We start from the raw sequence: 23,620 nt of genomic DNA on the forward strand, positions 1-23,620 counted from the left end.
ATATGTGCATAGTTTCAAAGCCTAGACATATAAAGCACATGCATTCAGGTCATGAATTCTTCCAGATTTTGAAGAAATAATAAAATAGTACATTCATATAATAATTACACAATAGTGTACACTAGTAGATTTGTCTCTGTAGAAATTATAATATTACCCACTCTGTTAAAGGTAAGATTCCAAAGGATTTACTAAATCATCCATTAGGTATACCTTTGGATAAAGGAGTTTTAATTGGCCTTTTGGAATACTACTAATTCAGTCTCCAAAGGAAAGGATTCATTTCTTAAGAAGACTAAGAGAAGCTGAAGAAAGGATGGAAGAGAGGGCAGGAGTGAAAAAGAGGACAAGTGTTCCACAGGGTTCTCTGTAAAACCCAAGATCAAACTAAACCTTCAGCTGTATCACTAAGAACTGCATTCAATTACTGATTGCACTCATTAAGACAGTAAAGCTGCTAGCAAAGCTCAGGAATAGGCAACAATCTTGGCAGCCATCCCAGTAGAATTCAGCAGAAGTATATATTCTGCCTATAAAATAAAACAGTGTAAGTAAGGAAGCCTCTTATAATTTGTATTAATTTGTATCCCAATTTCTCACTCCCAGTATTCATAATCAGCAATACATTTAGAATATGTGGATTGCTAGAAATCATGAGCAGTGAAGAATGTGATACATGTATCAATTGCTAGGAAGATACGACTGGCTAAAATGATAACTAAATAAATTAGCAGAAAAATAAGCCTGTTTCATGATGATTGCATATTTAACATGGTAAAGAGAGAACAAGTTGTCATTTTGAAGATTTCTTACATGTTTCTGGTATAAAGGCATCAAAATGCCCAATTCAATACAGTTGCATGCCTTGCCTCACACCAGGCAGGCAGGAATGGCTGTGAGCCTGATCTTTCTCCTCCTTCCCTCCCCCTTCTGCCAAGGGGTAGGGCCAGGAGTTCTTGGACTTCCGCTGCCTCCATTGCATAGTGGAGTTGGAGGCTACTGGACAAGCTGGGGGTGGGAGTGGTACAGGGAATATGTCTTGTGAGAGGGGGATCCCCCATCTTTGGCTCCCACTGTCTGCTGCAACTGCTTCAGCCAGTGGGAGGAAATAAACATTTTAAAGAATCATTGTCAGTGGTACTATGATGTCATTTATGGGGAAAACATGGAGTGACAACTGTCTTTTCTAAGCATCATTATGATCTCTTATTGAGAGCCAGTTTGGTGTAGTGGTTAAGTGTGCGGACTCTTATCTGGGAGAATCGGGTTTGATTCCCCACTCCTCCACTTGCACCTGCTGGAATGGCCTTGGGTCAGCCATAGGTCTGGCAGAGGTTGTCTTTGAAAGGGCAGCTGCTGTGAGAGCCCTCTCCAGCCCCACCCACCTCACAGGGTGTCTGTTGTGGGGGAGGAAGGTAAAGGAGATTGTGAGCCGCTCTGAGACTCTTCGGAGTGGAGGGCGGGATATAAATCCAATATCTTCTTCATCTTCTTCTTTACCATGGAGTTTCTGACAATTCCTAGAGAGATGTAACATCACTTCTGGGTTTTTTTTAAAAAAATGATATGCCATTGCTAGTGGTACCTTCTATGTCCAGGGTCCCTGGTCTCCCACTGCTTGCCAGGCGGCGCTGGTGCATGGGAGTAGGCAAAGTAGGCAGTTGCCTAGGCCGCCACCTGGCTTAGGGGGCACCACTGGGCGCCCCTTCCCTGATGTATGACTCTGGCTCCTGACTGCTGTCACCTTGTCCTCTCCCATTACCAAGCTGCCCTCAACAAAGCCAAGCCACCCCCTCTCCCTGATGTGTGACTTGGCCTCCCACCTCATCCTATCCTGCCACCTTCCTTCCTGACATGGCCAGCAAGCACTTATTTTCACAATTTTTTTTTTATAATATCACATTTTTTTGAAAAAAATTAAACATCAGTAAATTAAAATGTGAAAAGATTCAATTTTGGCAGTCTTCAATTTCCCTATTTTTTAATAATGGGGGGGGGGCGCTAGTGGGTGATTCGCCTAGAGCACCAGAAAGCCTAGCACTGGTCCTGTTGCCATGCCATGTCTTGTGACTCTAAGTAAGTGGGCCACAGGAACCAGGGCTTGGGATGGGGACAGCAGTTGCTGTTGTTGCTCATGCAACCATTGCTACAATAAGGAAACAGAGGACAACTGGGCTTACCAACCCCTTCCCATGACTTCACAGCAAGCAGCCATTAGGCAGAAGCTCCTAGGAGGCTGGTGATTGTTAGAGCCCACTGTGGCTGCTCTTTCCTACTTCAGACTACATAAGTCAATTCTCCTGGAGAAAATGGCTGCTTTGAAGAGTGGACTCTATGGCATTTTATCCCATTGAGATCTTTGTCTTTCCCAGGTTCCATCTGCATATCTCCAGGATTTTCCCAACCTGCGTCTGGTGACTATATCTCTCCATACCCTGCTGGTAGCCACAGGGGACCTGGCACTCCTATGCTCTGCCATATTCAGTGTATTTACATATAAATACCATTATCTTCAATAGGACTCATTCCCATGTAACTGTCTGCATACAGGATCTAAAGAAAGAGAGTATAAATCTTGCTGAAATTAAACTACCTAATTTCAGTGAGTTTTAAGTGACTATAACATTATATCTAGATTGCACTCAGTGGAAGTAACAAATAAAGAGAAAGCGCATACACACTGTGTTGGATCTCACAATCTAACATTTGCTACATCTCCCACCCCCACCAGTTTCTTATGATCCTGGGGGAATTGATTCTTGGGTTGTAGAATCCATAGTGGGCTAATAGCTACATGGATCGTGGGGCTGTGCTTCAGGAAGAGGAATGAACCACATTATTTCCACTCTCCCAGCTGGAAGGGGCTGCTGGAGGTAGGAGGATATGGCAAAGATCTGCATACCTTGCACCAATAGATCTCTGGTTCCAACCCTTTGCTAACATATTGCATATGATGGCAACATCAGTACTTGATCCTGTCATCTACACATTTCTGAAATTAGAACCCATAGCACTAATTCACACCCCCATCTCAGATCTATTTCTATTTCTAGTGACCAGTTCAATACACACTAAAGTATGTATTGAAGTTCAATGCCCACTAAAGTATGTATTCTAGTGACAAATTCAATATACACTAAACTTCCATTCTTAACAAATCTAGAAGCAAATTAATGTATATGGACATGCAGAAATGAGTAGTAACCAGCCCAGCTATTGTGTAGAAACACAACTGGGAGTGACAATCCTGGACTTTGAAAAACTGGGACACATTTTTCAATGATTGGACTAGCAAAAGTATCCAAAGCAAACTGTGGAAGGACTCATCTATGTCTCAGATATACCCACAATTTGGTGTTTATCTTTTTCTGACCTCTCAATAAATTATAGATAAAGAGGGATAAAATTAACAAAGGAAGGAGGGAGGGACCTGAGAAGATAGCAAGGAGGGTGGGTCTGTCTCAAGATGGAGAAGATGGAAGGAGAGAGGAAAAAGAAAGGGAAAGGGATCTGACACTCACCCACCCCCTCAGCCACAGCCAATATGGTTACATAACCTTCCGTCTGACAGAAAAAGATACCATTTCCATTTGCCAGAAGCATTATTTAAAATATGCCATTAGGAAATCATGATTCTAAGCCAAGCATATAAATATGCTTTGGACTGCATATGCTCAGTTGCTGAAAGAATACAATTATTTTTGAAACTGTCAGTTTGGATAATCTTTGGTTATTTCCATGCCTAGATAACCTTTGGTTCTTTTACCTTTTTGTGACTTTCAGTGATTCTTATTTTTTGCCCTCCTTGTGACATAATATAAACAGAAGTAAATGAACGCACACTTCAGTAGAACTAATCTGAATATATACGTTCTGCTGAATTTTTGGGAACGTTCATGAATGATTGAATTGTTTTAAGTAGGCAATGTAAATCAAAATAATATGCTAAGCTGGGAATAGTCAGGGAACAATTAACAATGGGTTTGTAGGACAGATGTTTCCTAAAACCACACTGGCACAGTCTATACAAAGTTATGAATGTTAAATGTTGTTTTCAATGGGAGAGATATGCATGTATTTAAACCTTTTCTGCTGCAGTCAATTGTACTTATTCAATTGTACTTGTAATTTAAGTTGGATCATGCCTCTAGTACACAAGCAATGTGAGTATTGGTTTCTTCTGTAGTTCTAGGATTAGAAAAACTACTATATTCCCAGCATCAGTCATCTTTTAGTGCATTTGTGTGTCACTTATGTGGCTATTCATTGTATTGGAGGGACCTGATTTGCTCATAAATTGGGGACAGTATGTACCTTCCTTTGAAATGAGGCAAAACACCCTTGTTTGCTAACTGGGGCTCGAAGTCATGGTGAAAAACTTCAAGTCAAAGAATCATTTAGGAATAACATTACCAAGACCTGATTTTTTAAAATTCTGGTTCCTAGAAGGGCTTGATGGTAAAGCCTAGTGTGGACCCAATAGTGGAGTCAGTAGTTTGATGGATCAGGAGATGGGGTCCAATACAGAATGGATCTATTTATCTTATATTTGGAATGCATCTAAAACTTAACCTGGCTTGGGGCGAGGAAATGGCTTTGTCCCTTGCTTTTGTGTTGGGTGATGCCCCCTGCCCTCCACAGCAAAATAAAGGCAAATAATGTCTAGGGTGGTGTTTCCATGATTGGTTGCAGAGCCAGCCCTAGACTGTCTGGCACCCTAAGCAAGGCTAACTTCTGGTGCCCCCCTGCACTGATAATGAGTCACGTGGGGGGTGCCCAGTTTGGTGCCCCAGAAGGCTGGCACCCTAGGCAATCACTTAGTTTGTCTAGTGACAGGGCCAGCCCTGTTAGGTTGACAAATCCATTTAGGAACAAGTGATGAAGTTGTTGAGCAAACTTGGGTTGCAAGGATCACTGGGTCATTTTAACTCTATGTAACAGCTGAATTTTCCAAAATATTGTTCTCTCGAACCGAAGAAAAGGTTTGTCCCATTGGAACCCATCTCCTGTTGAACATATTTAAAGAAGTATTTTCAACAAAGCATTTTAATTGAAGTAGTCAAGAAGTGATGTGGACTTAAGGGATTTGTGTTTGCTGTTTTACTTGGTGTATGAGAGAGCACTGTTGTCATATGAACAATAAAGATTGATAACTGTTGCTATAAAATATGTTTTGGCTCTCATCAGCATTTTCACCATTGCTTTTTAAAAACTGATTTATTACTGTGATTAATGCCTGTGAAACTCTGATCAAAATGGATCTGTTCAGTTTTCTGGCTTCAGTTTCACAAGTCACATTTTACCTCAGAATGACATAAATCAGCTTAGCCTGGCCTCTATAAAAGCCAGAGAGGAAGAATGTAGAAGTAATTTTGGGTTGTCACTGAATGATTGGTTTTCTGATTTCACACTTTTACCAAAAATAGAACGGGCCTTACCGTAGCTGTCATAAGCGTCTTCACTTGTTCCATGACCATAGTCATAATATTCAGGCAGACTGCAATAGATTCAGACAGCAAGTAGGGTTATTGCAAATGGAAAGCTTCAGATCTCTATAACTAAACATACAAATATTAAGATGCAACTTCATCCTGTTGCCCCTATGAAAAAGCTAGAAGTAGCAAGCCATTAAGAGAGAGAGAGAAAAAAAACCCTGAAATGAAAAATAAATGAACAACCTCTCAACATACAATAGATTGCATTGTTCCTCTTCTTTCTCTCTTTAATAAAAGTAACTTTGAACAGCTGTAATCTTTTGAAGGCTTGGCTGTGAAGGCACAAAAGGGATATTTTCAATACATATGGCTCTAAAAGGACCAAAGCAATTACTTTTTCACTCTCAATTAACTTAAAGCAAGTGTTTCAATCAGGACTTAGAACAATCCAATCAATATCTCCTGAACAGGCCTTTGCCATAAAAAAGTGACCTTGTGATTCTTGAAATGAACCTGCAAGATTATTTTTGCTTGCCTTTCAGTGCTTCAGCTGTGCTTCTGGACCATATTTATGATATCCTTGGGAATGCCCAGATGGGATTCTACAATGGTAGGGAATTTGAAGTTCACTCAGTTCATGTCCCTATACAACTCAGTTCATGTCCCTACACTATCTCTAACCATACTTTGTTAAAAAAAAAACATCTTTCATTGTAGATGAAAATTTATTTACAGGGAAAGAATTAGAGTCAAACTATTATATATTATCATTTTTCATGTGTTTTCAAGCATTTTCCTGTGCTCCCCACCAGGACCGGATCTACATGTTTTTTTGAGGGGGGGGGAAATTAAAAAAATGACACCCCCTTATGCATCCATTCTATCTTATGGGCCCATAGAGCAGAATGGACGACATACCTAATTTGGCACCCCCCCTCCAGCGGCACCCGGGCCAAGCACCCCCTCTGCTCCCCATCAGATCCAGCCCTGCTCCTCACAGCCACATAGCAGCTGCAGGGAACTGCTTCTTAAAGAGAGAGAGAGAGCCTAAACAGACCCAGAAGAGTGCACATGGAGTGTATGACGGGGAGTAAGGTAGGGTTGCCAGCTCTGTGTTGGGGAATGCCTGGAGATTTTGGAGGTTGAGCGTGACAAAAGGCAGGGTTGGGGAGGGGAAGGACTTTAATGGAGTATAATGCTATGTCCATTGAATGCTTCTAAAGTGGCCATTTTCTTCAGATGAACTGCTATCTATCACCTGGAAATCAGTTGAAATAGTGAGAGATCTCCAGCTACCACCTGGAGGCTGGCAACCTTGGTAAGCAGTTTTCTTGTGCAACATCCAAGCCAGCAAGAAAGCTATTTTACCAATTTTCAGCTCCATGTGGAGCACAAAATTAGCAAAATAACTACCCATCGGCATCGTTGAAAAAAAACCTGCCTGTTGGGGGGGGGGTAGGCAGGACCCCATCCTACTCCTGCAGTGCCATTCTGACTCTGTTTGGGCTCCCCCCTTCCAAAAAAGCAGTTCTCTACAACTGTGTATGGCTGAAGGGAACATGTAAAAATACACGTGAGCATGTGAAAAAGGTAACATGTGGATTGGCTCTTAATATACCACACCATAAGAGATGTGTCTGCGGGAATAATTTCAGGGAAACAACTTTCATTGCCCAGCAAGAGGAAGGCAGGTAACAACATTGGCGTTGGGAAAAAAGTATTACTACCACTAGTGGGAATACAGAGGCTTTAAGAACATCAGAAAACTGTTCCCACAATTGGATCACTTGTTATTACATCTTTGGAATATCAATAATTCTTTCCCCAGTCATTCTTCCTTCCTTTGCTATACATTATCAGTTTCCAAATTCTACCTCTTATGCTAACTAGGAGCAACTGCATACACACTTAATGTAATAATGGTTACAGCAAATGATATTTCATTTATCACGAAATATTCAATAAACAAAGATAACACCTATACAATTTAAAGTTGAGTATGAAACACCCACAACTTAAAATCTTATCTTATACTGTTTACTGGGGTACCACCCTGCAAAGCTAAACAACACAACTGGTATTGTATAACATTTTAGACTTTGTTGCTATTGTCTGCTGTTTTGGAAAAAAAATATGTTGCATTGCAAAACAAAGATCTGAACAACTGGGCGAGACAAGACAGATTTGGGAGTAAAAGTATAAATGTCATAGGAACAGGTCACTGCTTTCTTGTCTTTATGTCATCATATTTCATCCATCTTTATCTTGTGGACGATCTGTTATTCTGAATTGAATATCTGGGAGTCCTACCATTCAAGAAACCTTTCGTGACCGTGACAGCTATCTAGATATGCTCTGAAAGACCCTGCACTGGAGACACATATGTCCAAATCTAGGTCACTGTAATGATATGTAAGCTGCATTCCTTTCCAGGATGCAAACGGTTTCACAATCATCACTCACAGAAAATGATGGTCAATATTGTGCAGAATCTTTCAACAATATTTATTAGGTATGGGGATTTTGAAACAAGCTAATAAAAATCACACTTGGATCCCTTCTATACTTTTGTATTTTAATATAAGTAATAAAGTGGTGATGCTTGGGAAGCAGAGGGTTTGGCTGGTGTTGATCTACCAGCCTTAGAAGGGGTTAAACTTTCTCTATCAAACAAACAATTTAGGGATGTTCTTGGACTTGGTTATGTCAATGGAAAAACAGGCTAGTACAGTTGCTAGAAGTGCCTTTTTTCAACTACATCTGGCTTACAAGCTAGCCTCTTATATAGACTCTGCTAGCCTCTGCATCCATGCTACCATATCCTTTAGACTGACTAGTGTAAAACGTTGTACAAAAGAGAGCTGCCTTTTGAAGACATCTCAAAGGCTTCAAATGATACCAAATATGAGACTCTTGGGGGTCAGTCTCTCAGAACAAGCTCTCAGAACAAATAACTCCAGTGCTAAATCAGTTGTGTGAATTATTTGTTTGCTTTGGGGCCCAATTCAAAATTCTGGCTATTGATAATCACTTTTAAAGAATTTCATGATGTCATACCTACATACTCCTGTGCTCTGGTTATGCTCTTTGTGGTGTCATCACCTAAGATTGTCCATTTGGCAATAGTCAGATCATAGGCTTTTTCTGTGGTAGATCAGTTACTCTACTTGAGTGGATATGGAGGCCACCATACCTCACTGTGTTTAGGAAGGACTGTCAGAAGGTTTTATTACAGAGGGCATTTGGTGGACAATAAACTGTTTTGGCAGACGGGGTTATGTTTTTAACTGTGCATTTTAAAGTATGTACTGTTTTTATGTGGCTGCTGGATGCTTATGATATTTTTGTGTCCTTGAAGCTCTTGCTGCTTTGTTAGCTACCTTGGGTCTGAGGAGATGAGGCAGGATCTAAATATTTTAACTAGATAATATCCCTAAAAGCTGGATTTCACAATCAAACCAAGATGTCTTCCCTCTTTTGAACAGTTTGGCGAAGTTTTGTTACCTCTTTTGAACAGTTTGACCAAGTTTTTAAAACCAGTTCTCACTCAACCACCACCTCAAGTCCATGCAGATCATAGATACTAGACAGTGCTCACTTTCTAGCAGGAGCTCCTTTGCATATTAGGCCACACACTCCTGATGTAGCCAATCCTCCAAGAGCTTACAGTAGGTCCTATAAGAACAGCCTTGTAAGCTGTTTGAGGATTGGCTACATCGGGGGATGTGGCCTAATATGCAAAGGGGCTCCTGCTATAAAGTGAACCCTGATACTAAATTACATGGTTGTGTACTTTCACGATTCTACAATTTAGAGATTTCACATTGCCCCCCAAGGTCGGAATAAAGAGTCAGACACAATGCATTGGAATAAAATTGGGCCACTTTATTAACTAACAGCATAAACAGCAAGGGTACCCCACCAGCGGCCTGGCCAGGGCTAGGGGTCACCGCGACCGCTCCCCTGCCATTAACGGGCGAGAGACCCAGCCCCCCAGCCGGAGCTGAGCGACTCAGCTCCCTCCAGGCAGGCCCAGCAGGGAGGCACGCACCAGAGGGCCCCAAACCCAGACGCACGTCTCGCCAGAAAGGCACCCTTTAGCCGAGCCTCCTGGACAGTCTGCAATCTCCAAACCCGGGTCTTCAAACCCCAGGTTGTTCATGCCAGACCCCAAATTCCCCAAAAGGGGGATGCTTCGCAGTCCTCCCCTAGCCGCATAGTGTCCTAAACCCCAAAAACCTGCCAACTAAAGTGACCAACTATTTAAAGGCACCTTCCCTGAGCCAATTCCACAATCCACTGCACTGCTATGCAGGGTAGGCGAAAAACACACCCCAGCAACAGCCAATCAGCCGGGTGTAAAAAATTCCTACCCGGCTCCTCAAATGAGGCAACCAGCCAAGCCTACATAACAGACAGGGCGGGAGGGAGGGCCGATCAACGACAGAATGAGCTGAGGGGAACGTGGAGCTAGCTGTTAAAGCAGCTAGCCCCGCCCCTCACATTGCGCGCCCAAACGGGCGACTTCTGACTCTTCCCTCCCAGGGAGGCAAACAGTGCAGAAGCAGCCTAGCAGCTACGCTGCAGGCTGCAAGCTTCTGATTGCCCCCCAAGGTCGGAATAAAGAGTCAGACACAATGCATTGGAATAAAATTGGGCCACTTTATTAACTAACAGCATAAACAGCAAGGGTACCCCACCAGCGGCCTGGCCAGGGCTAGGGGTCACCGCGACCGCTCCCCTGCCATTAACGGGCGAGAGACCCAGCCCCCCAGCCGGAGCTGAGCGACTCAGCTCCCTCCAGGCAGGCCCAGCAGGGAGGCACGCACCAGAGGGCCCCAAACCCAGACGCACGTCTCGCCAGAAAGGACCCTCTAGCCGAGCCTCCTGGACAGTCTGCAATCTCCAAACCCGGGTCTTCAAACCCCAGGTTGTTCATGCCAGACCCCAAATTCCCCAAAAGGGGGATGCTTCGCAGTCCTCCCCTAGCCGCATAGTGTCCTAAACCCCAAAAACCTGCCACTACTAAGGCCAAGTCTCTACTTAGGGCTTAGCGCCCACCGGGAGGCCCAAAGCCACCCGCAACCCTTGCTGCAAATCTCTCAGGAAAAGCATATTACCCTTTTCCGAGAGATGGACCCCATCCCCTCTGTAGAGGCCAGGACATCTTACCAAAATATCCGGATGGGGCAAAAAGTGGCCCAAACCCCTTTCCAGCAGCTTTTTAATTTCCTTGTTGGCCTTATATCTAGCCCTTTCTATCACTGTGGGGTCCAAAGCACAACGCCATACCAGGTGGGGCAGCATGGCTGACCACACTATGATGGTCCCCGGCCATCGCTCCCGAATGTGCTGGAAATCATCACGGGCCTGCCATACCAAGGCCTTGCCCTTCAACAACCCCAGATCATTACCTCCCAGGTAAATAATTAAGATCTGAGGAGGAGGACCCGCTCTATAATTGAATCGAAATGGCAGCAAGCACGGCCACTGAAGGCCCCGGCGCCCCCGCCATTCGACAACGGCATGCTGGCTGAGTCCCAGCTGAGAGCCAACCGCAGTTCTCCATGCCTGAAGAGCAGCCCAAAACACGTGTCTATGGCCGCAGATGAGAACTCGGCTCCGGCTCCTCTGGCCAAGAACAACAGCATCTAAAGAGAAAAAACAGTTAACACAAACAGAACCAATAACATTCTAACAACCAAAAGGTTGTACATAGGCCTTATGGGCCGATGAACGCCACCGACCCAGCCTCAGAATAGAAGTAGCAGGATCCCCATGACCACCGCTGTAGGGGCCGCCCCAGTCCTAAAGGAGTGGGTCCCAAAACTGCACCCTTGACAACCCCAGCGCACAAAAGCCCGGGCCGTCACCGCCCAAGACTGGTGCCTCATCACAGCTCGCTCACCCTAAGAGCCCCCCCAAAAGGCTAACAAGGACGCAGCATGGAACAAACATGCTTCAAAATGCGAAGCACACACCACGTCCCAAACCCTCATCAAACCATGTAAAATCGAAGGAGACACGGGACTCCACATATCGACCCTGGGACCGGCCTCTCTAGACCACCCCTCCCACATCTTTCGAAGACAAAAGTCCACCGTGTCTTCCCTGTAACCCTAGTGCCTTGCTGGCAAAAGCCAACGCAGACAGGCGCCCCCTAATGGATCGCACTGCCAACCCCTTACCTCTCAGTAAAACACAGTAATGGAGTAATACCTCCACCAGAAGGGGCCACACCCTGCGGCACCCTACCACAGCCCTAAAGTCTTCAAACTGCCGCACAGCCCGTTTGTAAGACTTCAGCGTACTAGGCGCAATAGCTAGACCTATCGCTCTGCAGGCTTCGGCTCTCCAATCAGCCTTAGCTCCTGAGGTATTGGCACCTGTCTGCCTCTGGGGCCAGCTGATGAAATCTCTCCATCTGTTTATGAGATAGAGCGTTAGCCACCCCATTACTTACCCCAGGAACAAGTTTGGCTAAAACAGAATATTAAGCTGCAAACAACGCAGAGTGAAGGCCCTCACCAATCTCATAACCTACCCAGATTTGGATGAAAGGGAATTAATGACGTGGACCACTGCCATATTATCACACCAAAAATGAACGGTGTGATTGGCCATATCCTTCCCCCACAGCCAAACTGCAACTAAGATGGGAAAGAACTCAAGAAACATGAGATCCCAGTTCACCCCTACCCTTGCCCACAAATCAGGCCAGCTAGCCGTGCACCAATGTCCACGGAAATAAACCCCAAAACCCAAGGAACCAGCAGCCTCAAACATGACTTGGAGCTAAGCCTCAATTCCTCCCCCCAAAAGGAGACTCCATTAAAAGACTCCAAAAATTCCTGCCAAACCCTTGAATCATCCCTCATGCTGCACATAACCCTAGTCCTATGCTGAGGCAAGCGTAATCCTGCCATAGCATCACAAAGCCTCCTAAGAAAAGCCCTACCAGGAACGACCACTTTAACCATCTTATCCCTCACAACCTATTCCAAACCCCAAACAAACTTAAAGGTTACCTGACATAAACGGAACTCGAGGACCCTGGAAAAGGATCCGAAACCCACTTTAAACCCTCTAACAAATACCAGCTATCAACCCTTTGAGGGTACCTCACCAGCCACTGCTCGAGATCCCACCCATATCGGGCTGGGTCCCTTTCTCAGCCGGAAAGGCTCCTCCGCCTCCTCCAGGCTTCTTTGCACTCCTACACCCCCGAGCTTTAGGGCATTCACCAAAAGAGTGGGATCCCCTACAGGGGCATTCGTGCTTAAGCTGGCACACCGTCCTATCACATACCCCAGGGACTCCTATTTCCCAGCAGAGCAAGCGGGGCCATCACCTGCAGCCAAAGCTGCTGATGGATCCGATCCCATGAAGAGACGGATACAGGGCAGCCCTCATCCGCAATTCCTGGGCATATTGTAACCAGGCTGGCCCGCTAAAGGCCGTATAGCCCTTGTAGATTATATCCATGTACTGGAACAGGGACGCCGCGCGCCACGGCTGTGCCCTGGCAATCTCCACAGCATAAATACAGAACCCAGGAACCCAATTTGCCCAGGTCCTGTCCACTCTTCGCTGCTTTAACTTCTACTTCACTTTTTCATCAAATTCCTCCGTATCCTTTTTTTTTTTAACTCACGATAGAGAAGAGAAAAAATGTCCACATATTCCCCCTTCAAAATTTTACCCTGGCGGCAGGAAGCAGATGATCCCCAAGCGGTAAAGCAACCTCCCCAGAGGGCAAGGCTGCAAAAGGCACCATCCCAAGGAGAAGGTGCCCCCTAGCTGGTCCCGCCAAGTTCATCTACCCTCCACCTGATCCCCGACAAGGTATGCATACCTGTCCATGCCCAATTTTGCGGTACTCACGCCCCGGAAGAAGCAGGCACCACAGTATTCACTCCTGAAGTACCCTGCCCAGCCTCCAAAGCAGGCCCCCATACAGCCAATGGCCAAACCTGTCCAGGCCCCACCTGTAAGTTATCACAACACCTACCTCCAAGGCCAGCAGGAACCACTGGCCGAACCAACACCAGACGTCCCAGCTGCATCCACCGCACCTGCATCAGGACCACTGAGATCGATGTCCCTGCCAGGCACGACTCCACCATACCTGCCCTCAAGTATAGACAGCCTGGTGAAAATGTTAACTTGCCTTGCCTTCTTGGATTGCCTCATCCCTCCCCCCCCCCCACTTGGAGAAGGGACACCTAACGCCTGCTCAGGCGCCCTTAGCCTGTGCAGTATACGAGATTCTACTGCTGCTCCATCCTCATCCTCCAAAGATGACAAGGGTGGTGGCCTCCTAGCAGGCCTCTAGATGGTATGGGTGCAGGCTTGTTGCCTTTAGGCTTGCCTGGGCCCACACCCCCAGCCATATTGCCACAGAATTGTCTGAGCAAACAATCACCTCCGAAATAAAACATATGAACATATGACGCTGCTTTACACTGAATCAGACCCTCGTTACGTCAAAGTCAGCATTATCTCCTCCGACTGGCAGTGGCTCTCCAGGGTCGCAAGCTAAGGTTTTCACACCTATTTGCCTGGACCCTTTAAGTTGGAGATGCTGGGGATTGAACCTGGGGCCTTCTGCTTACCAAGCAGATGCTCTACCACTGAGCAACCCTCCCTCCCCAAGATGGAGAGCTGAGTCAACCTGGAGCCAGCTACCTGAACCCAGCTTCCGCCGGGATCAAACTCAGGTCGTGCGCATAGGGCTCCGACTGCAGTACTGCAGCTTTACCTCTCTGTGCCACGGGGCTCTAATCCAGTCCTAAAATGGCTGCTGCACCCTACAAGAAAGGAGACCTAAGATGGCTGCTCCACTCTCTCACTAAGTAAGCAAAATGGCTGCACTCCCTTTCCCCAGGGAAGACACACAAAATGGCTGCCACTATTCTCTTAAATGCCCTATCTCCCTCCAAGAAAGGGCAGAAAATGGCTGCCTAATCTTCCCCCAGCAACAGGACTAAATAGCCACCAAAGGTCCCCTCCAACCCGCCAAGGCAATCTGATCCCCTAAACAGAAAGGGGGGGGGCAGACCTGAGCCTCAAAATAAGATCTTCAGGGATGCAGGCTGAGGTTTTTCACACCTAACTGCCTGCACCCCCTTATAGCAGGAGATGCTGAAGATGACCACCGAGCCCTTCCCTCCTGGCCGGCAGAGTCGCAGGCTGAGGTTTTCCAAGCCCATCCGCCTGCACCCTTTATAGCTGGAGATGGTGGAGTTTGCCCACAGAGCCCCAGTCCCTCCAGGCCATCCTCTTCCCCAAAAATAAAAGGGGGGGAGGCAGACCACCCCACCTCCTAAGAAAACCCCCCGCTCAGAGACCCCTGAAGCTAACCTCCAAGTGCTAACCAGGGCTGCCCCTGCCTAGCTGCCAAAACTGGGCTAGTCTGTTAGCCAGTAAGAAAAAGGGGGGGGGATCCCAATGGACTGCTCTTTACCCCCACAAGGCGATGTTCCTATAGTCAAAAACGACTGGTGCTTGCACAGGGGACCTTTCCTTTTCTCCCCTCAAAGTGCTAACCAGGGCTGCCCCTGCCTAGCTGCCAAAACTGGGCTAGTCAGTTAGCCAATAAGAAAAGAGGGGGGGGGGGGGAATCCCAATGGACTTCTCTTTACCCCCAAAAGGCGAAGTTCCTTTAGCCCCTGTGAAAAAACCAACCCAGAAGAACACCCAGCAACAGCCCACAAAATAAACTATCTCCAGGGCACACAGCAAGCCCTGGTAATCAAACTGTTTAAAGGAAGAATGATCCCTCGACGCTCTCAGCTCTAGTCGATCCACCAGACGCTCCACAAACGGCCCAGACAGCCCCAACGCGTCAGGAGCTCACACACAAACTCCGAGCCATCCGAAAACGCCGATCAACGACAGAATGAGCTGAGGGGAACGTGGAGCTAGCTGTTAAAGCAGCTAGCCCCGCCCCTCACATTGCGCGCCCAAACGGGCGACTTCTGACTCTTCCCTCCCAGGGAGGCAAACAGCGCAGAAGCAGCCTAGCAGCTACGCTGCAGGCTGCAAGCTTCTGATTATTCCTAATAACAATAATCTTCTGCTGTCCATGTATTCCAGAAGTCAGGAACCACTGGAAATGTTGTTGTCATAGTCATATCAGGAGCTTAAGAACCTACATTTATCATCGTTTATTGATGCAGTACTGCAGTCTGAACTCTCTGCTCATGACCTGAGTTTGATCCTGGCGGAAGCTCGTTTCAGGTAGCTGGCTCAGGTTGACTCAGCCTTCCATCCTTTCAAGGTGGGTAAAATGAATACCCAGCTTGCTGGGGGGAAAGTATAGATGACTGGGGAAGGCAATATCAAACCACCCCATAAAAAGTCTGCCATGAAAACGTGAAAGCAACGTCACCCCAGAGTCGGTAACGACTGGTGCTTGCACAGGGGACTACTTTTACCTTTATCATTATGTGGGATTTAGTAGACATGTATGTGGACAAGATCTTGGACTATGGGTGGAGTGTAGTCAGCATAATGCAGCAGCAGCAGCAGCAGCAGCAGCAAAAAAAAAAAAGCCACCGTACCTCACTGTGTTTAGGAAGGAATGTCAGAAGGTTTTATTATAGAGGGCATTTGCTGGACAATAAACTGTTTTGGCAGATGGGGTTATGTTTTTAACATGCATTTTAAAGCTAATGAGACCACTCTATTGCCGTTTATTATATATATTTAAGGGAAAGGGAAGGTGCAGCCAGATGTGTGTGTGTGTGGACACTGGGAAGTTTGTAAGGGGGTTGAAGTGGAATATCTGGGAGCCCCGTGGCGAACTCAGGTCATGAGCAGAGAGTTCAGACTGCAGTACTGCAGCTTTACCACTCTGAGCCACGGGGCTCCCAGATATTCCACTTCAACCTCCTTACAAACTTCCCAGTGTCCACACACACATTTGGCTGCACCTTCCCTATCCCTTGAAGCAAAAAAAAGCTAATGAAGCCATAAAAAGTCTGCCGTGAAACCTTGTGAAAGCAACGTCACCCCAGAGTCAAAAACGACGGGTGCTTGCACAGGGGACTACCTTTACTTTTTTTTTTTTTTTCCTGAAGTGGAAAGGACTTTCAGCCCTGTTGCATCCTCCAAAATATCATCAGTGTTCTGTGCTTGTGGCATCAGTGGCCAAGCATTGGCATCGTTGAGCTACTCTGGGGTATTATCAACTTACGTTAGTGATACCTTAGTAAAAGCATTGTTAGTCCAATGGGAAATCCAGATTTTCTGAATCCATAGTGGTATCTACTAAGTCCCTTATGAATTCTCCACCAAAATTCTCTTCTATATTAGAAATATTTACAGAATTTGGGGTCAAAATGGATTATTAAGTCACATTACTGTAAATTTACCTGTATGAACACAATGGCCCATCACATATAGTGACTGGAATAATATTCTCTTCGACCTTGTTTTTAAAATTCTGATCACTGAATTATAGTTTAAACAACTGTGCCTGCCTAAATGGTTTTCTATGACTATTTTAAAGTAGTATTAAAAGACCAATCTCAATTAATTCAGGTGATGTTAGCACTGTTAACAAATCTCAGCAAACAATTATCTCATGAACTCAGCATAAAAAAAGCTGGGCTATTTAATTTTAAATTTCATTTCTATCCTATAATTTAGGAATATAGTATTCATGCATCCAAGAAAACCTGGTTTCCTTGACAGTTGTTAATTGGAAACAAGGCACTGTTCTCTATGATTAACATTCATTAGTCTGCAAGCAACATAAAGTGCAATTTTCTTGGGGACCTGCATCTACCTGAATACACGTTTTGTCAGACACATGAAATTAATCCATTTGCAACCCATAACATTTCTAAACTCCAAGCACTGCCTTATCCTCTCTAGCATCTCATAAGGCTTGATTAATATAGCTGGAGAATGGTATGAGAATCAGGTACTAGAATGGAGAGGTGATAGATGGCACTGCAGAACATCTGACTACATTCCAAAATGTTCTCTTATCTTTAAAAAACTTCCTGCAAATATAAAACCAGCACAGTAAGCAAAGAGAGGGGGGTAGAAGCTTTCTTCTCACTGTGCTACTTTTCTGTATGCGTGGAGTTGTTTTATTTGCATGGACAAAACAGAACTGAAGGCAGAGCTAGGCATACAAGGGCTGGCTTGGCAGTCAATGGCTCTCATGACTTCTATGGAAGAAGGTAAATTAGTTGAAATGGGGGGGGGGAGAGTTTAGAGTGGGCAAAACCAAACTTCTGACAGGCTAAAACTGCTATAATTGGAGCTGCAAGCCTCACATGAGTTGAGTGTTTGTAATTCATTCCTACAGGGAAAATGTGCTGAATCTGAAGCAACACAGGGGTGGCAAAACCTGTTCTTTCCCTCTGGCACTGGATGGTAAGAGCACTACTGGCAGGAACACCATGATGGGGCAATGCAGCATCCCTCTCTCATGATGGTAGTTTCTTTTTTGTAAGAGTAGGTACTATATCTCTGCCCAAATATTGCCTCCTTCCCTATCCTTACATTCAACATTGCCTCTCTGTTTGTGAAGGGAGAGAGTTAACTATTCCTTGTCTCTTCCTCTGGGCCTGTAGGCCATGTTTAGTTTGGGAAAACAGGGAAAAGGGCAGATTGGGAAAAGCAGTAGGAGAATGGTTGGGATGGGTCTCTCTCTTTTGTTATCTGTCAAAATGGATAGCCTTTGGCTATTGGTTACATAATAACAACAGCTATGTTAAGGAGGAGATTATACCTACATTCCAGGACACTGAAAAGAGAGGCTGAGAAGCACCATTTGTGCAAAATGCTGTAGGGCTGAATCTTCTTTTTTAGTAGGCCATTAGTATGTCAGTAATGCAAAACTGTAGTGGAAGGATAGGATGGGATGAATGGATGGACTGTAGGTTTTACTTTCCAGTTATTTCTTTATAGTTATTTTTATACATTACACCTTACAATCAATCATCTGTTCTGTGTCACTGAACTCAATTGATTTTTTATAGTAAACAAACTGTGTTGAGCAAGCACAGAAAAATTGAGATCTTAAAGCAGCATTTTCATAAGTTATAAGGGGAGCAGCCATGTTAGTCCGTTGCAGAAAAAAGCAAACATAGGAATTTTATAAGAACAAAGTTTGAATCCAGTGGCACCTTTAAGTTGAATAAATTTTTATTCAAGGTATAAGCATTTGTGCGCATGCACATGTCTTCAGATACTTTTTAATGACACCTTAAAGATTAACAAATTTACTGTGGCAGAAGCCAAAGCCCATTTGGTCAGGTTCCTACAAAAAAAAAATCACCTTACAATTTTAAAGAAGCCTTTTAGACTATATAAGAACGTAACAGAAGCCATGTTGGATCAGGCCAATGGCCCATTCAGTCCAACACTCTGTGTCACACAGTGGCCAAAATTTTATACACATACACGCACATACACACACTGTGGCTAATAGCCACTGATAGACCTCTGCTCCATATTTTTATCTAACCCCCTCTTGAAGCTGGCTATGCTTGTAGCTGCTACCACCTCCTGTTTCAAGTTTTCAAGTTTATTTCAATTTATATCCCGCCCTTCCCACCGGGCCAAAGGGCAGCTCACAACATATAAAATCTAACATAAATTTTGAATTTAAAACATCTTACACAGTTAAAACAGTAAAATAATAAAACATATAACAGTGGTCTATCAAAACTACACTCAGTTTCCAATGCCAGTTAATTATAAGCCAGCCGGAAGAGGGCTGTCTTACAGGCCCTGCGGAACTGGCCAAGGTCCCGCAGGGCCCTCACCTCTTCCGGCAGCTGGTTCCACCAGAAAGGAGCCGTTACAGAGAAGGCCCTGTCCCTGGTGGATTTCAGGCGGGCCTCCTTTGGCCCGGGGATAACAAGCAGATTTTGAGATCCCGATCTCAGTACTCTCTGGGGAACATGTGGGGAGAGATGGTCCCTAAGGTAGGCAGGTCCTAGGCTATATAGGGCTTTAAAGGTAATAACCAGCACCTTGTACCGGACTTGGTATATTATTGGCAGCCAGTGCAGAATCCGGAGCCCTGGCCAAATGTGCTCCCATCTTGCAATCGCACACTGTCTTGACATTTTCAGTGAGTTATCTACCACGACCCCAAGATCTCTTTCTTTGTCAGCCTCTGCCAGTTCACAACCCATCAACTTGTATTTGTAGCTGGGATTCTTGGCCTGAATGTGCATTACTTTGCACTTGGCCACATTGAACCTCATCTGCCATGTTGACACCCACTCACCCAGCCTCAACAGATCCCTTTGGAGTTCCTCACAATCGTCTCTGGTTCTCATCACCCTGAACAATTTAGTGTCATCTGCAAACTTGGTCACTTCACTGCTTACTCTCAACTCCAAATCATTTGTGAACAAGTTAAAGAGCATGGGACCCAGTACTGAGCCCTGCGGCACTCCACTGCTTACTGTCCTCCACTGCGAAGACTGCCCATTTATACTAACTCTCTGCTTCCTATTAATTAGCCAATTTTTGATCCACAAGAGGACCTGTCCTTTTACTCCATGACTCTCGAGCTTACTAAGGAGCCTTTGATGAGGAACTTTATCAAAAGCTTTCTGGAAATCAAGGTAAACAATATCTATCGGGTCTCCTTTGTCCACATGTTTGTTCACCCCCTCAAAGAAATGTAACAGGTTAGTGAGGCAAGATCTTCCCTTACAGAACTCATCCACACATTGAGACTTCTAATTTGTGCCTGTCTCTCCAGCCCTGCATGTGGAACAGGTAGCACTTCTGAGAAGGCTACCTTGGAGGTCCTGGCCTTAAGTCTCCCGCCTAGCAGCCTAAATTTTTCCTCCAGGACCTCACAACTGCATTTCCCTACATCATTGGTGCCAACATACACCACGACCACTGGCTCCTCCCCAGCACTGTCTATCAGTCTATCTACTACACGCGTAATGTCCACTACCTTCGCATCAAGCAGGCAAGTCACCATACGGTCAGTACGCGGTTTTGCCACCCTGCTGTCTACTTGCCTAAGGATTGAATCACCAACTACCAAAACCTCCCCCTCTCCCTACCCAGGGATGGTTCCTTGGCGTGAAAGGTTTCCTGCTCACCAACTGAAGAAGAGGTCCCTTTTGAGGATGCATTCCCCTTATCCTCAGCCCAGTGCCCTGTTCCCTCTCAACCCTCCTGCTCCCTCATGTTTGCAGACTACAGAGATCCATTCCCCTGGTGAAAATGACTGCTTGGGAGGGTGGACTCTATGGCACTATACCCCACAGAGATCCTATGCCTCTCCAAACTTTGCCCCCCCTAGGCTTCACCCCCAATATCTCCAGGAATTTTCTAACCTAGGATTGGCAACCGTACCCTGAAATGAAAGGTAATATCTTTGCAGAGAACATGTTTATAGTTTCCAAAATTGTCCGGTTTAGAAAATTTATTGCGTGTAACTCAGGAGATCAAATTTTAGAAATATAATTAAACAATAATTCACTAAATGCCATTTATATTGATAGAAAGATTTAAGCCTGCATGCTATTTCATTATTCGCCTTCCCTATTGTTCTTATGTACAGTCAGTTACCTTCTTGGAAAACAAGAATTACCTACCCTTTGTTATTTCTGGTTGCATATGCTGCTTAACACTTCTCAAGAGAACCCTTGCATGGCATCATCATAGATGTATGAAATCAATATCCACACTACAGTGTAAGAAAAAGCTCATGTAGCAGCTAATGGTCCTGCTTTATCTAGGCAAAACATGAGCCTCCACTTAATGTTTTTAGAAAGTCTTATATGCCTACAGTATTATGGGAGTGGATGAGGGAATTGTGTAGAAATGTGAATTGGTTGCAATACCCTCTGGTAATCCTCTAACTCTTTAATTATGTTTCCATGGAAGTGCTGCCCCAAGGGATTAAAATGCCTGGAGACATAAATCTCACCCAAGTGAGACAAAGGTATTTGGCTGTCAAATTTTCACAAGGTATATATATAGCTGTTTGCCCAGTATTCTTGATGAAATGTTCAAATTTCAGCTTTAAAAATGGAAACATTTGAGATATGTCTTATATATGCTTTGAAAGAATTTGGCACAATATGGAAACCTTTTTTTGAGAAATATGTATTTTCATTGGTTTTGGGGAGGCTTCTTACCTAGAATAATAGAATAGGAAGGGGTCATACAGGCCATCTAACCCAAACTCCTGCTCAATGCAGGATCAGCCAAAATCATCTCTGACAATTATTCATCCAGCTGCTTGCTTGAAGATTGCCAGTGAGGGGAGAGCAAGACACAAATTAAATTAAATAAATGAAAGAGAACAATCATGTTCCCCCTCAGCCTCCTCTTCTCCAGACTGAACATTCCAAAGTCCCTCAGCCTTTCCTTATTGGGCTTTGTTGCCAGGTCCATGGTAATCTTCATCACTCTCTTCTGCACCTACTCCATTCTGTGCACATCCTTTTTGAATTGAGGCCTCCAGAACTGCACACAATACTCCAGATGTAGCCTGACCAATGTGGTGTACAGTGGGACTATGACATCTTGTGATTTTGGATATGATGCCTCTATATCAGGGGTGGCTAACGGTAGCTCTCCAGATGTTTTTTTGCCTACAACTCCCATCAGCCCCAGCCATTGGCCATGCTGGCTGGGGCTGATGGGAGTTGTAGGCAAAAACATCTGGAAAGCTACCGTTGACCACCCTGCTCTATATGATACACTCCAAGACTTCATTAGCCTTTTTTTTTGCTGCTGCATTATGCTGACTGCTTACATTTAGCTTACACTCCACCCATAGTCCAAGATCTTGTTCACATACATGTCTACTAAATCCCACATAATAAGATAAAGGTAAAAGTAGTCCCCTGTGCAAGCAACCAGTCATTTCCGACTCTGGGGTGACTTTCCTTTCACAATGTTTTCACGGCAGACTTTTTATGGGGTGGTTTGCTATTGCCTTCCCAAGTCATCTACACTCTCCCCCCGGCCTTCCCAAGTCATCTACGCTCTCCCCCCGGCAAGCTGGGTACTCATTTTACCGACCTCGGAAGGATGGAAGGCTGAGTCAACCTGAGCAGTCTACCTGAAACCAGCTTCCAGCAGGATCGAACTCAGGTCGTGAGCAGAGAGTTCAGACTGCAGTACTGCAGCTTTACCACTTTGTGCCACGGGGCTGTTCTTAATAAGATAATAATAAGATAAGTAACCTCAATTCAGATTTTTTTAGCAGTGGTTTCTACTACAGTATAGATCCATGCTAAGAAGAGGGGCCATGGCTCAGCAGCAGAGCATATGATTTGCAAATGGAAGGCATCCCCAGCTAAAACACTAGGTAGCAGGTGATGTGACAAACCTCTTTCTGGAACTCTGGAGAGCCACTACCTGTTTGAGGAAACAGTATTGACTCAGATAGACTAAAGGTATATTCTATATAAGTCATGTATTTGTGTGTATGAAATGTGTGAAATTTGTTTGCTTTAGAGTGACTTAAAATATGGCAGTAGAAAACAGCAAGAGTCCTGTAGCACCTTAGACTAACAACATTTGTGGAAGGGTATGAGCTCTTGTGAGTCACTGCTCAGAGAACTCATACCTTGTCATAAATTTTGTTAGTCTTTAAGGTGCAATGGGACTCTTCCTCTTCTCTACTGATACAGACAGGCTAACACAGCTACCAATCTTGATCCTTCTTCAAATATGGCAGTGTAACAAAGTGCAACACACAAGAAGGACACTGTTGCAATTCATCAGAAATTAGAGAGAAGGGTTCACGCTTTGTTATAGGCTCTCTGGGTAAGCATAAAATAAAAGCATTCATGATCTTCAGAGCATAGTGAGAGAATGTACTCTCCCAAATAACAAATGTCTTGCATATGATAGAGAACTAGAGGCCTGGTCCTACCACATGGCCACCATGGGAAAAGAAGTTTGGCTGATATCACAGAGCTGTTGTCTGCTTTTCTCTACCATATTCTTAACTATGCTTATGTTCTCTCTATCTAGGCTAGCATGCGGGGGAGGGGGGCTGCAGCTGTAGCTGTGGCATCACCATGCCCTACACAGTAAAGAGAAGAAAGTTTTTTTGTCAGTTACATTACCTCTTCTCCCCTCCGTGACCTCTATGAACTTTGCAAGGTGTCAGACAGTAAGGTGTCAGAATATGGATAGTAATAATATTGACACTAACAATAATA

At 44.9% G+C, this 23,620-nt stretch overlaps 1 protein-coding gene across 2 annotated transcripts in view; it reads right to left on the reverse strand.

The window, feature by feature from the left end:
- KHDRBS2 (KH RNA binding domain containing, signal transduction associated 2) overlaps nucleotides 1–23,620 on the reverse strand; it is a 575,389-nt gene that overhangs the window by 13,385 nt on the left and 538,384 nt on the right. For both annotated transcript variants that reach the window (XM_060235372.1, XM_060235371.1), the window contains one exon: nucleotides 5,439–5,497. In XM_060235372.1, the coding sequence (XP_060091355.1) occupies nucleotides 5,439–5,497 (59 nt within the window). The remainder of the gene's footprint in view (nucleotides 1–5,438; nucleotides 5,498–23,620) is intronic.

This window comes from Heteronotia binoei, chromosome 1 (assembly GCF_032191835.1).
Source record: "Heteronotia binoei isolate CCM8104 ecotype False Entrance Well chromosome 1, APGP_CSIRO_Hbin_v1, whole genome shotgun sequence".
Lineage (NCBI taxonomy): Eukaryota > Metazoa > Chordata > Lepidosauria > Squamata > Gekkonidae > Heteronotia > Heteronotia binoei.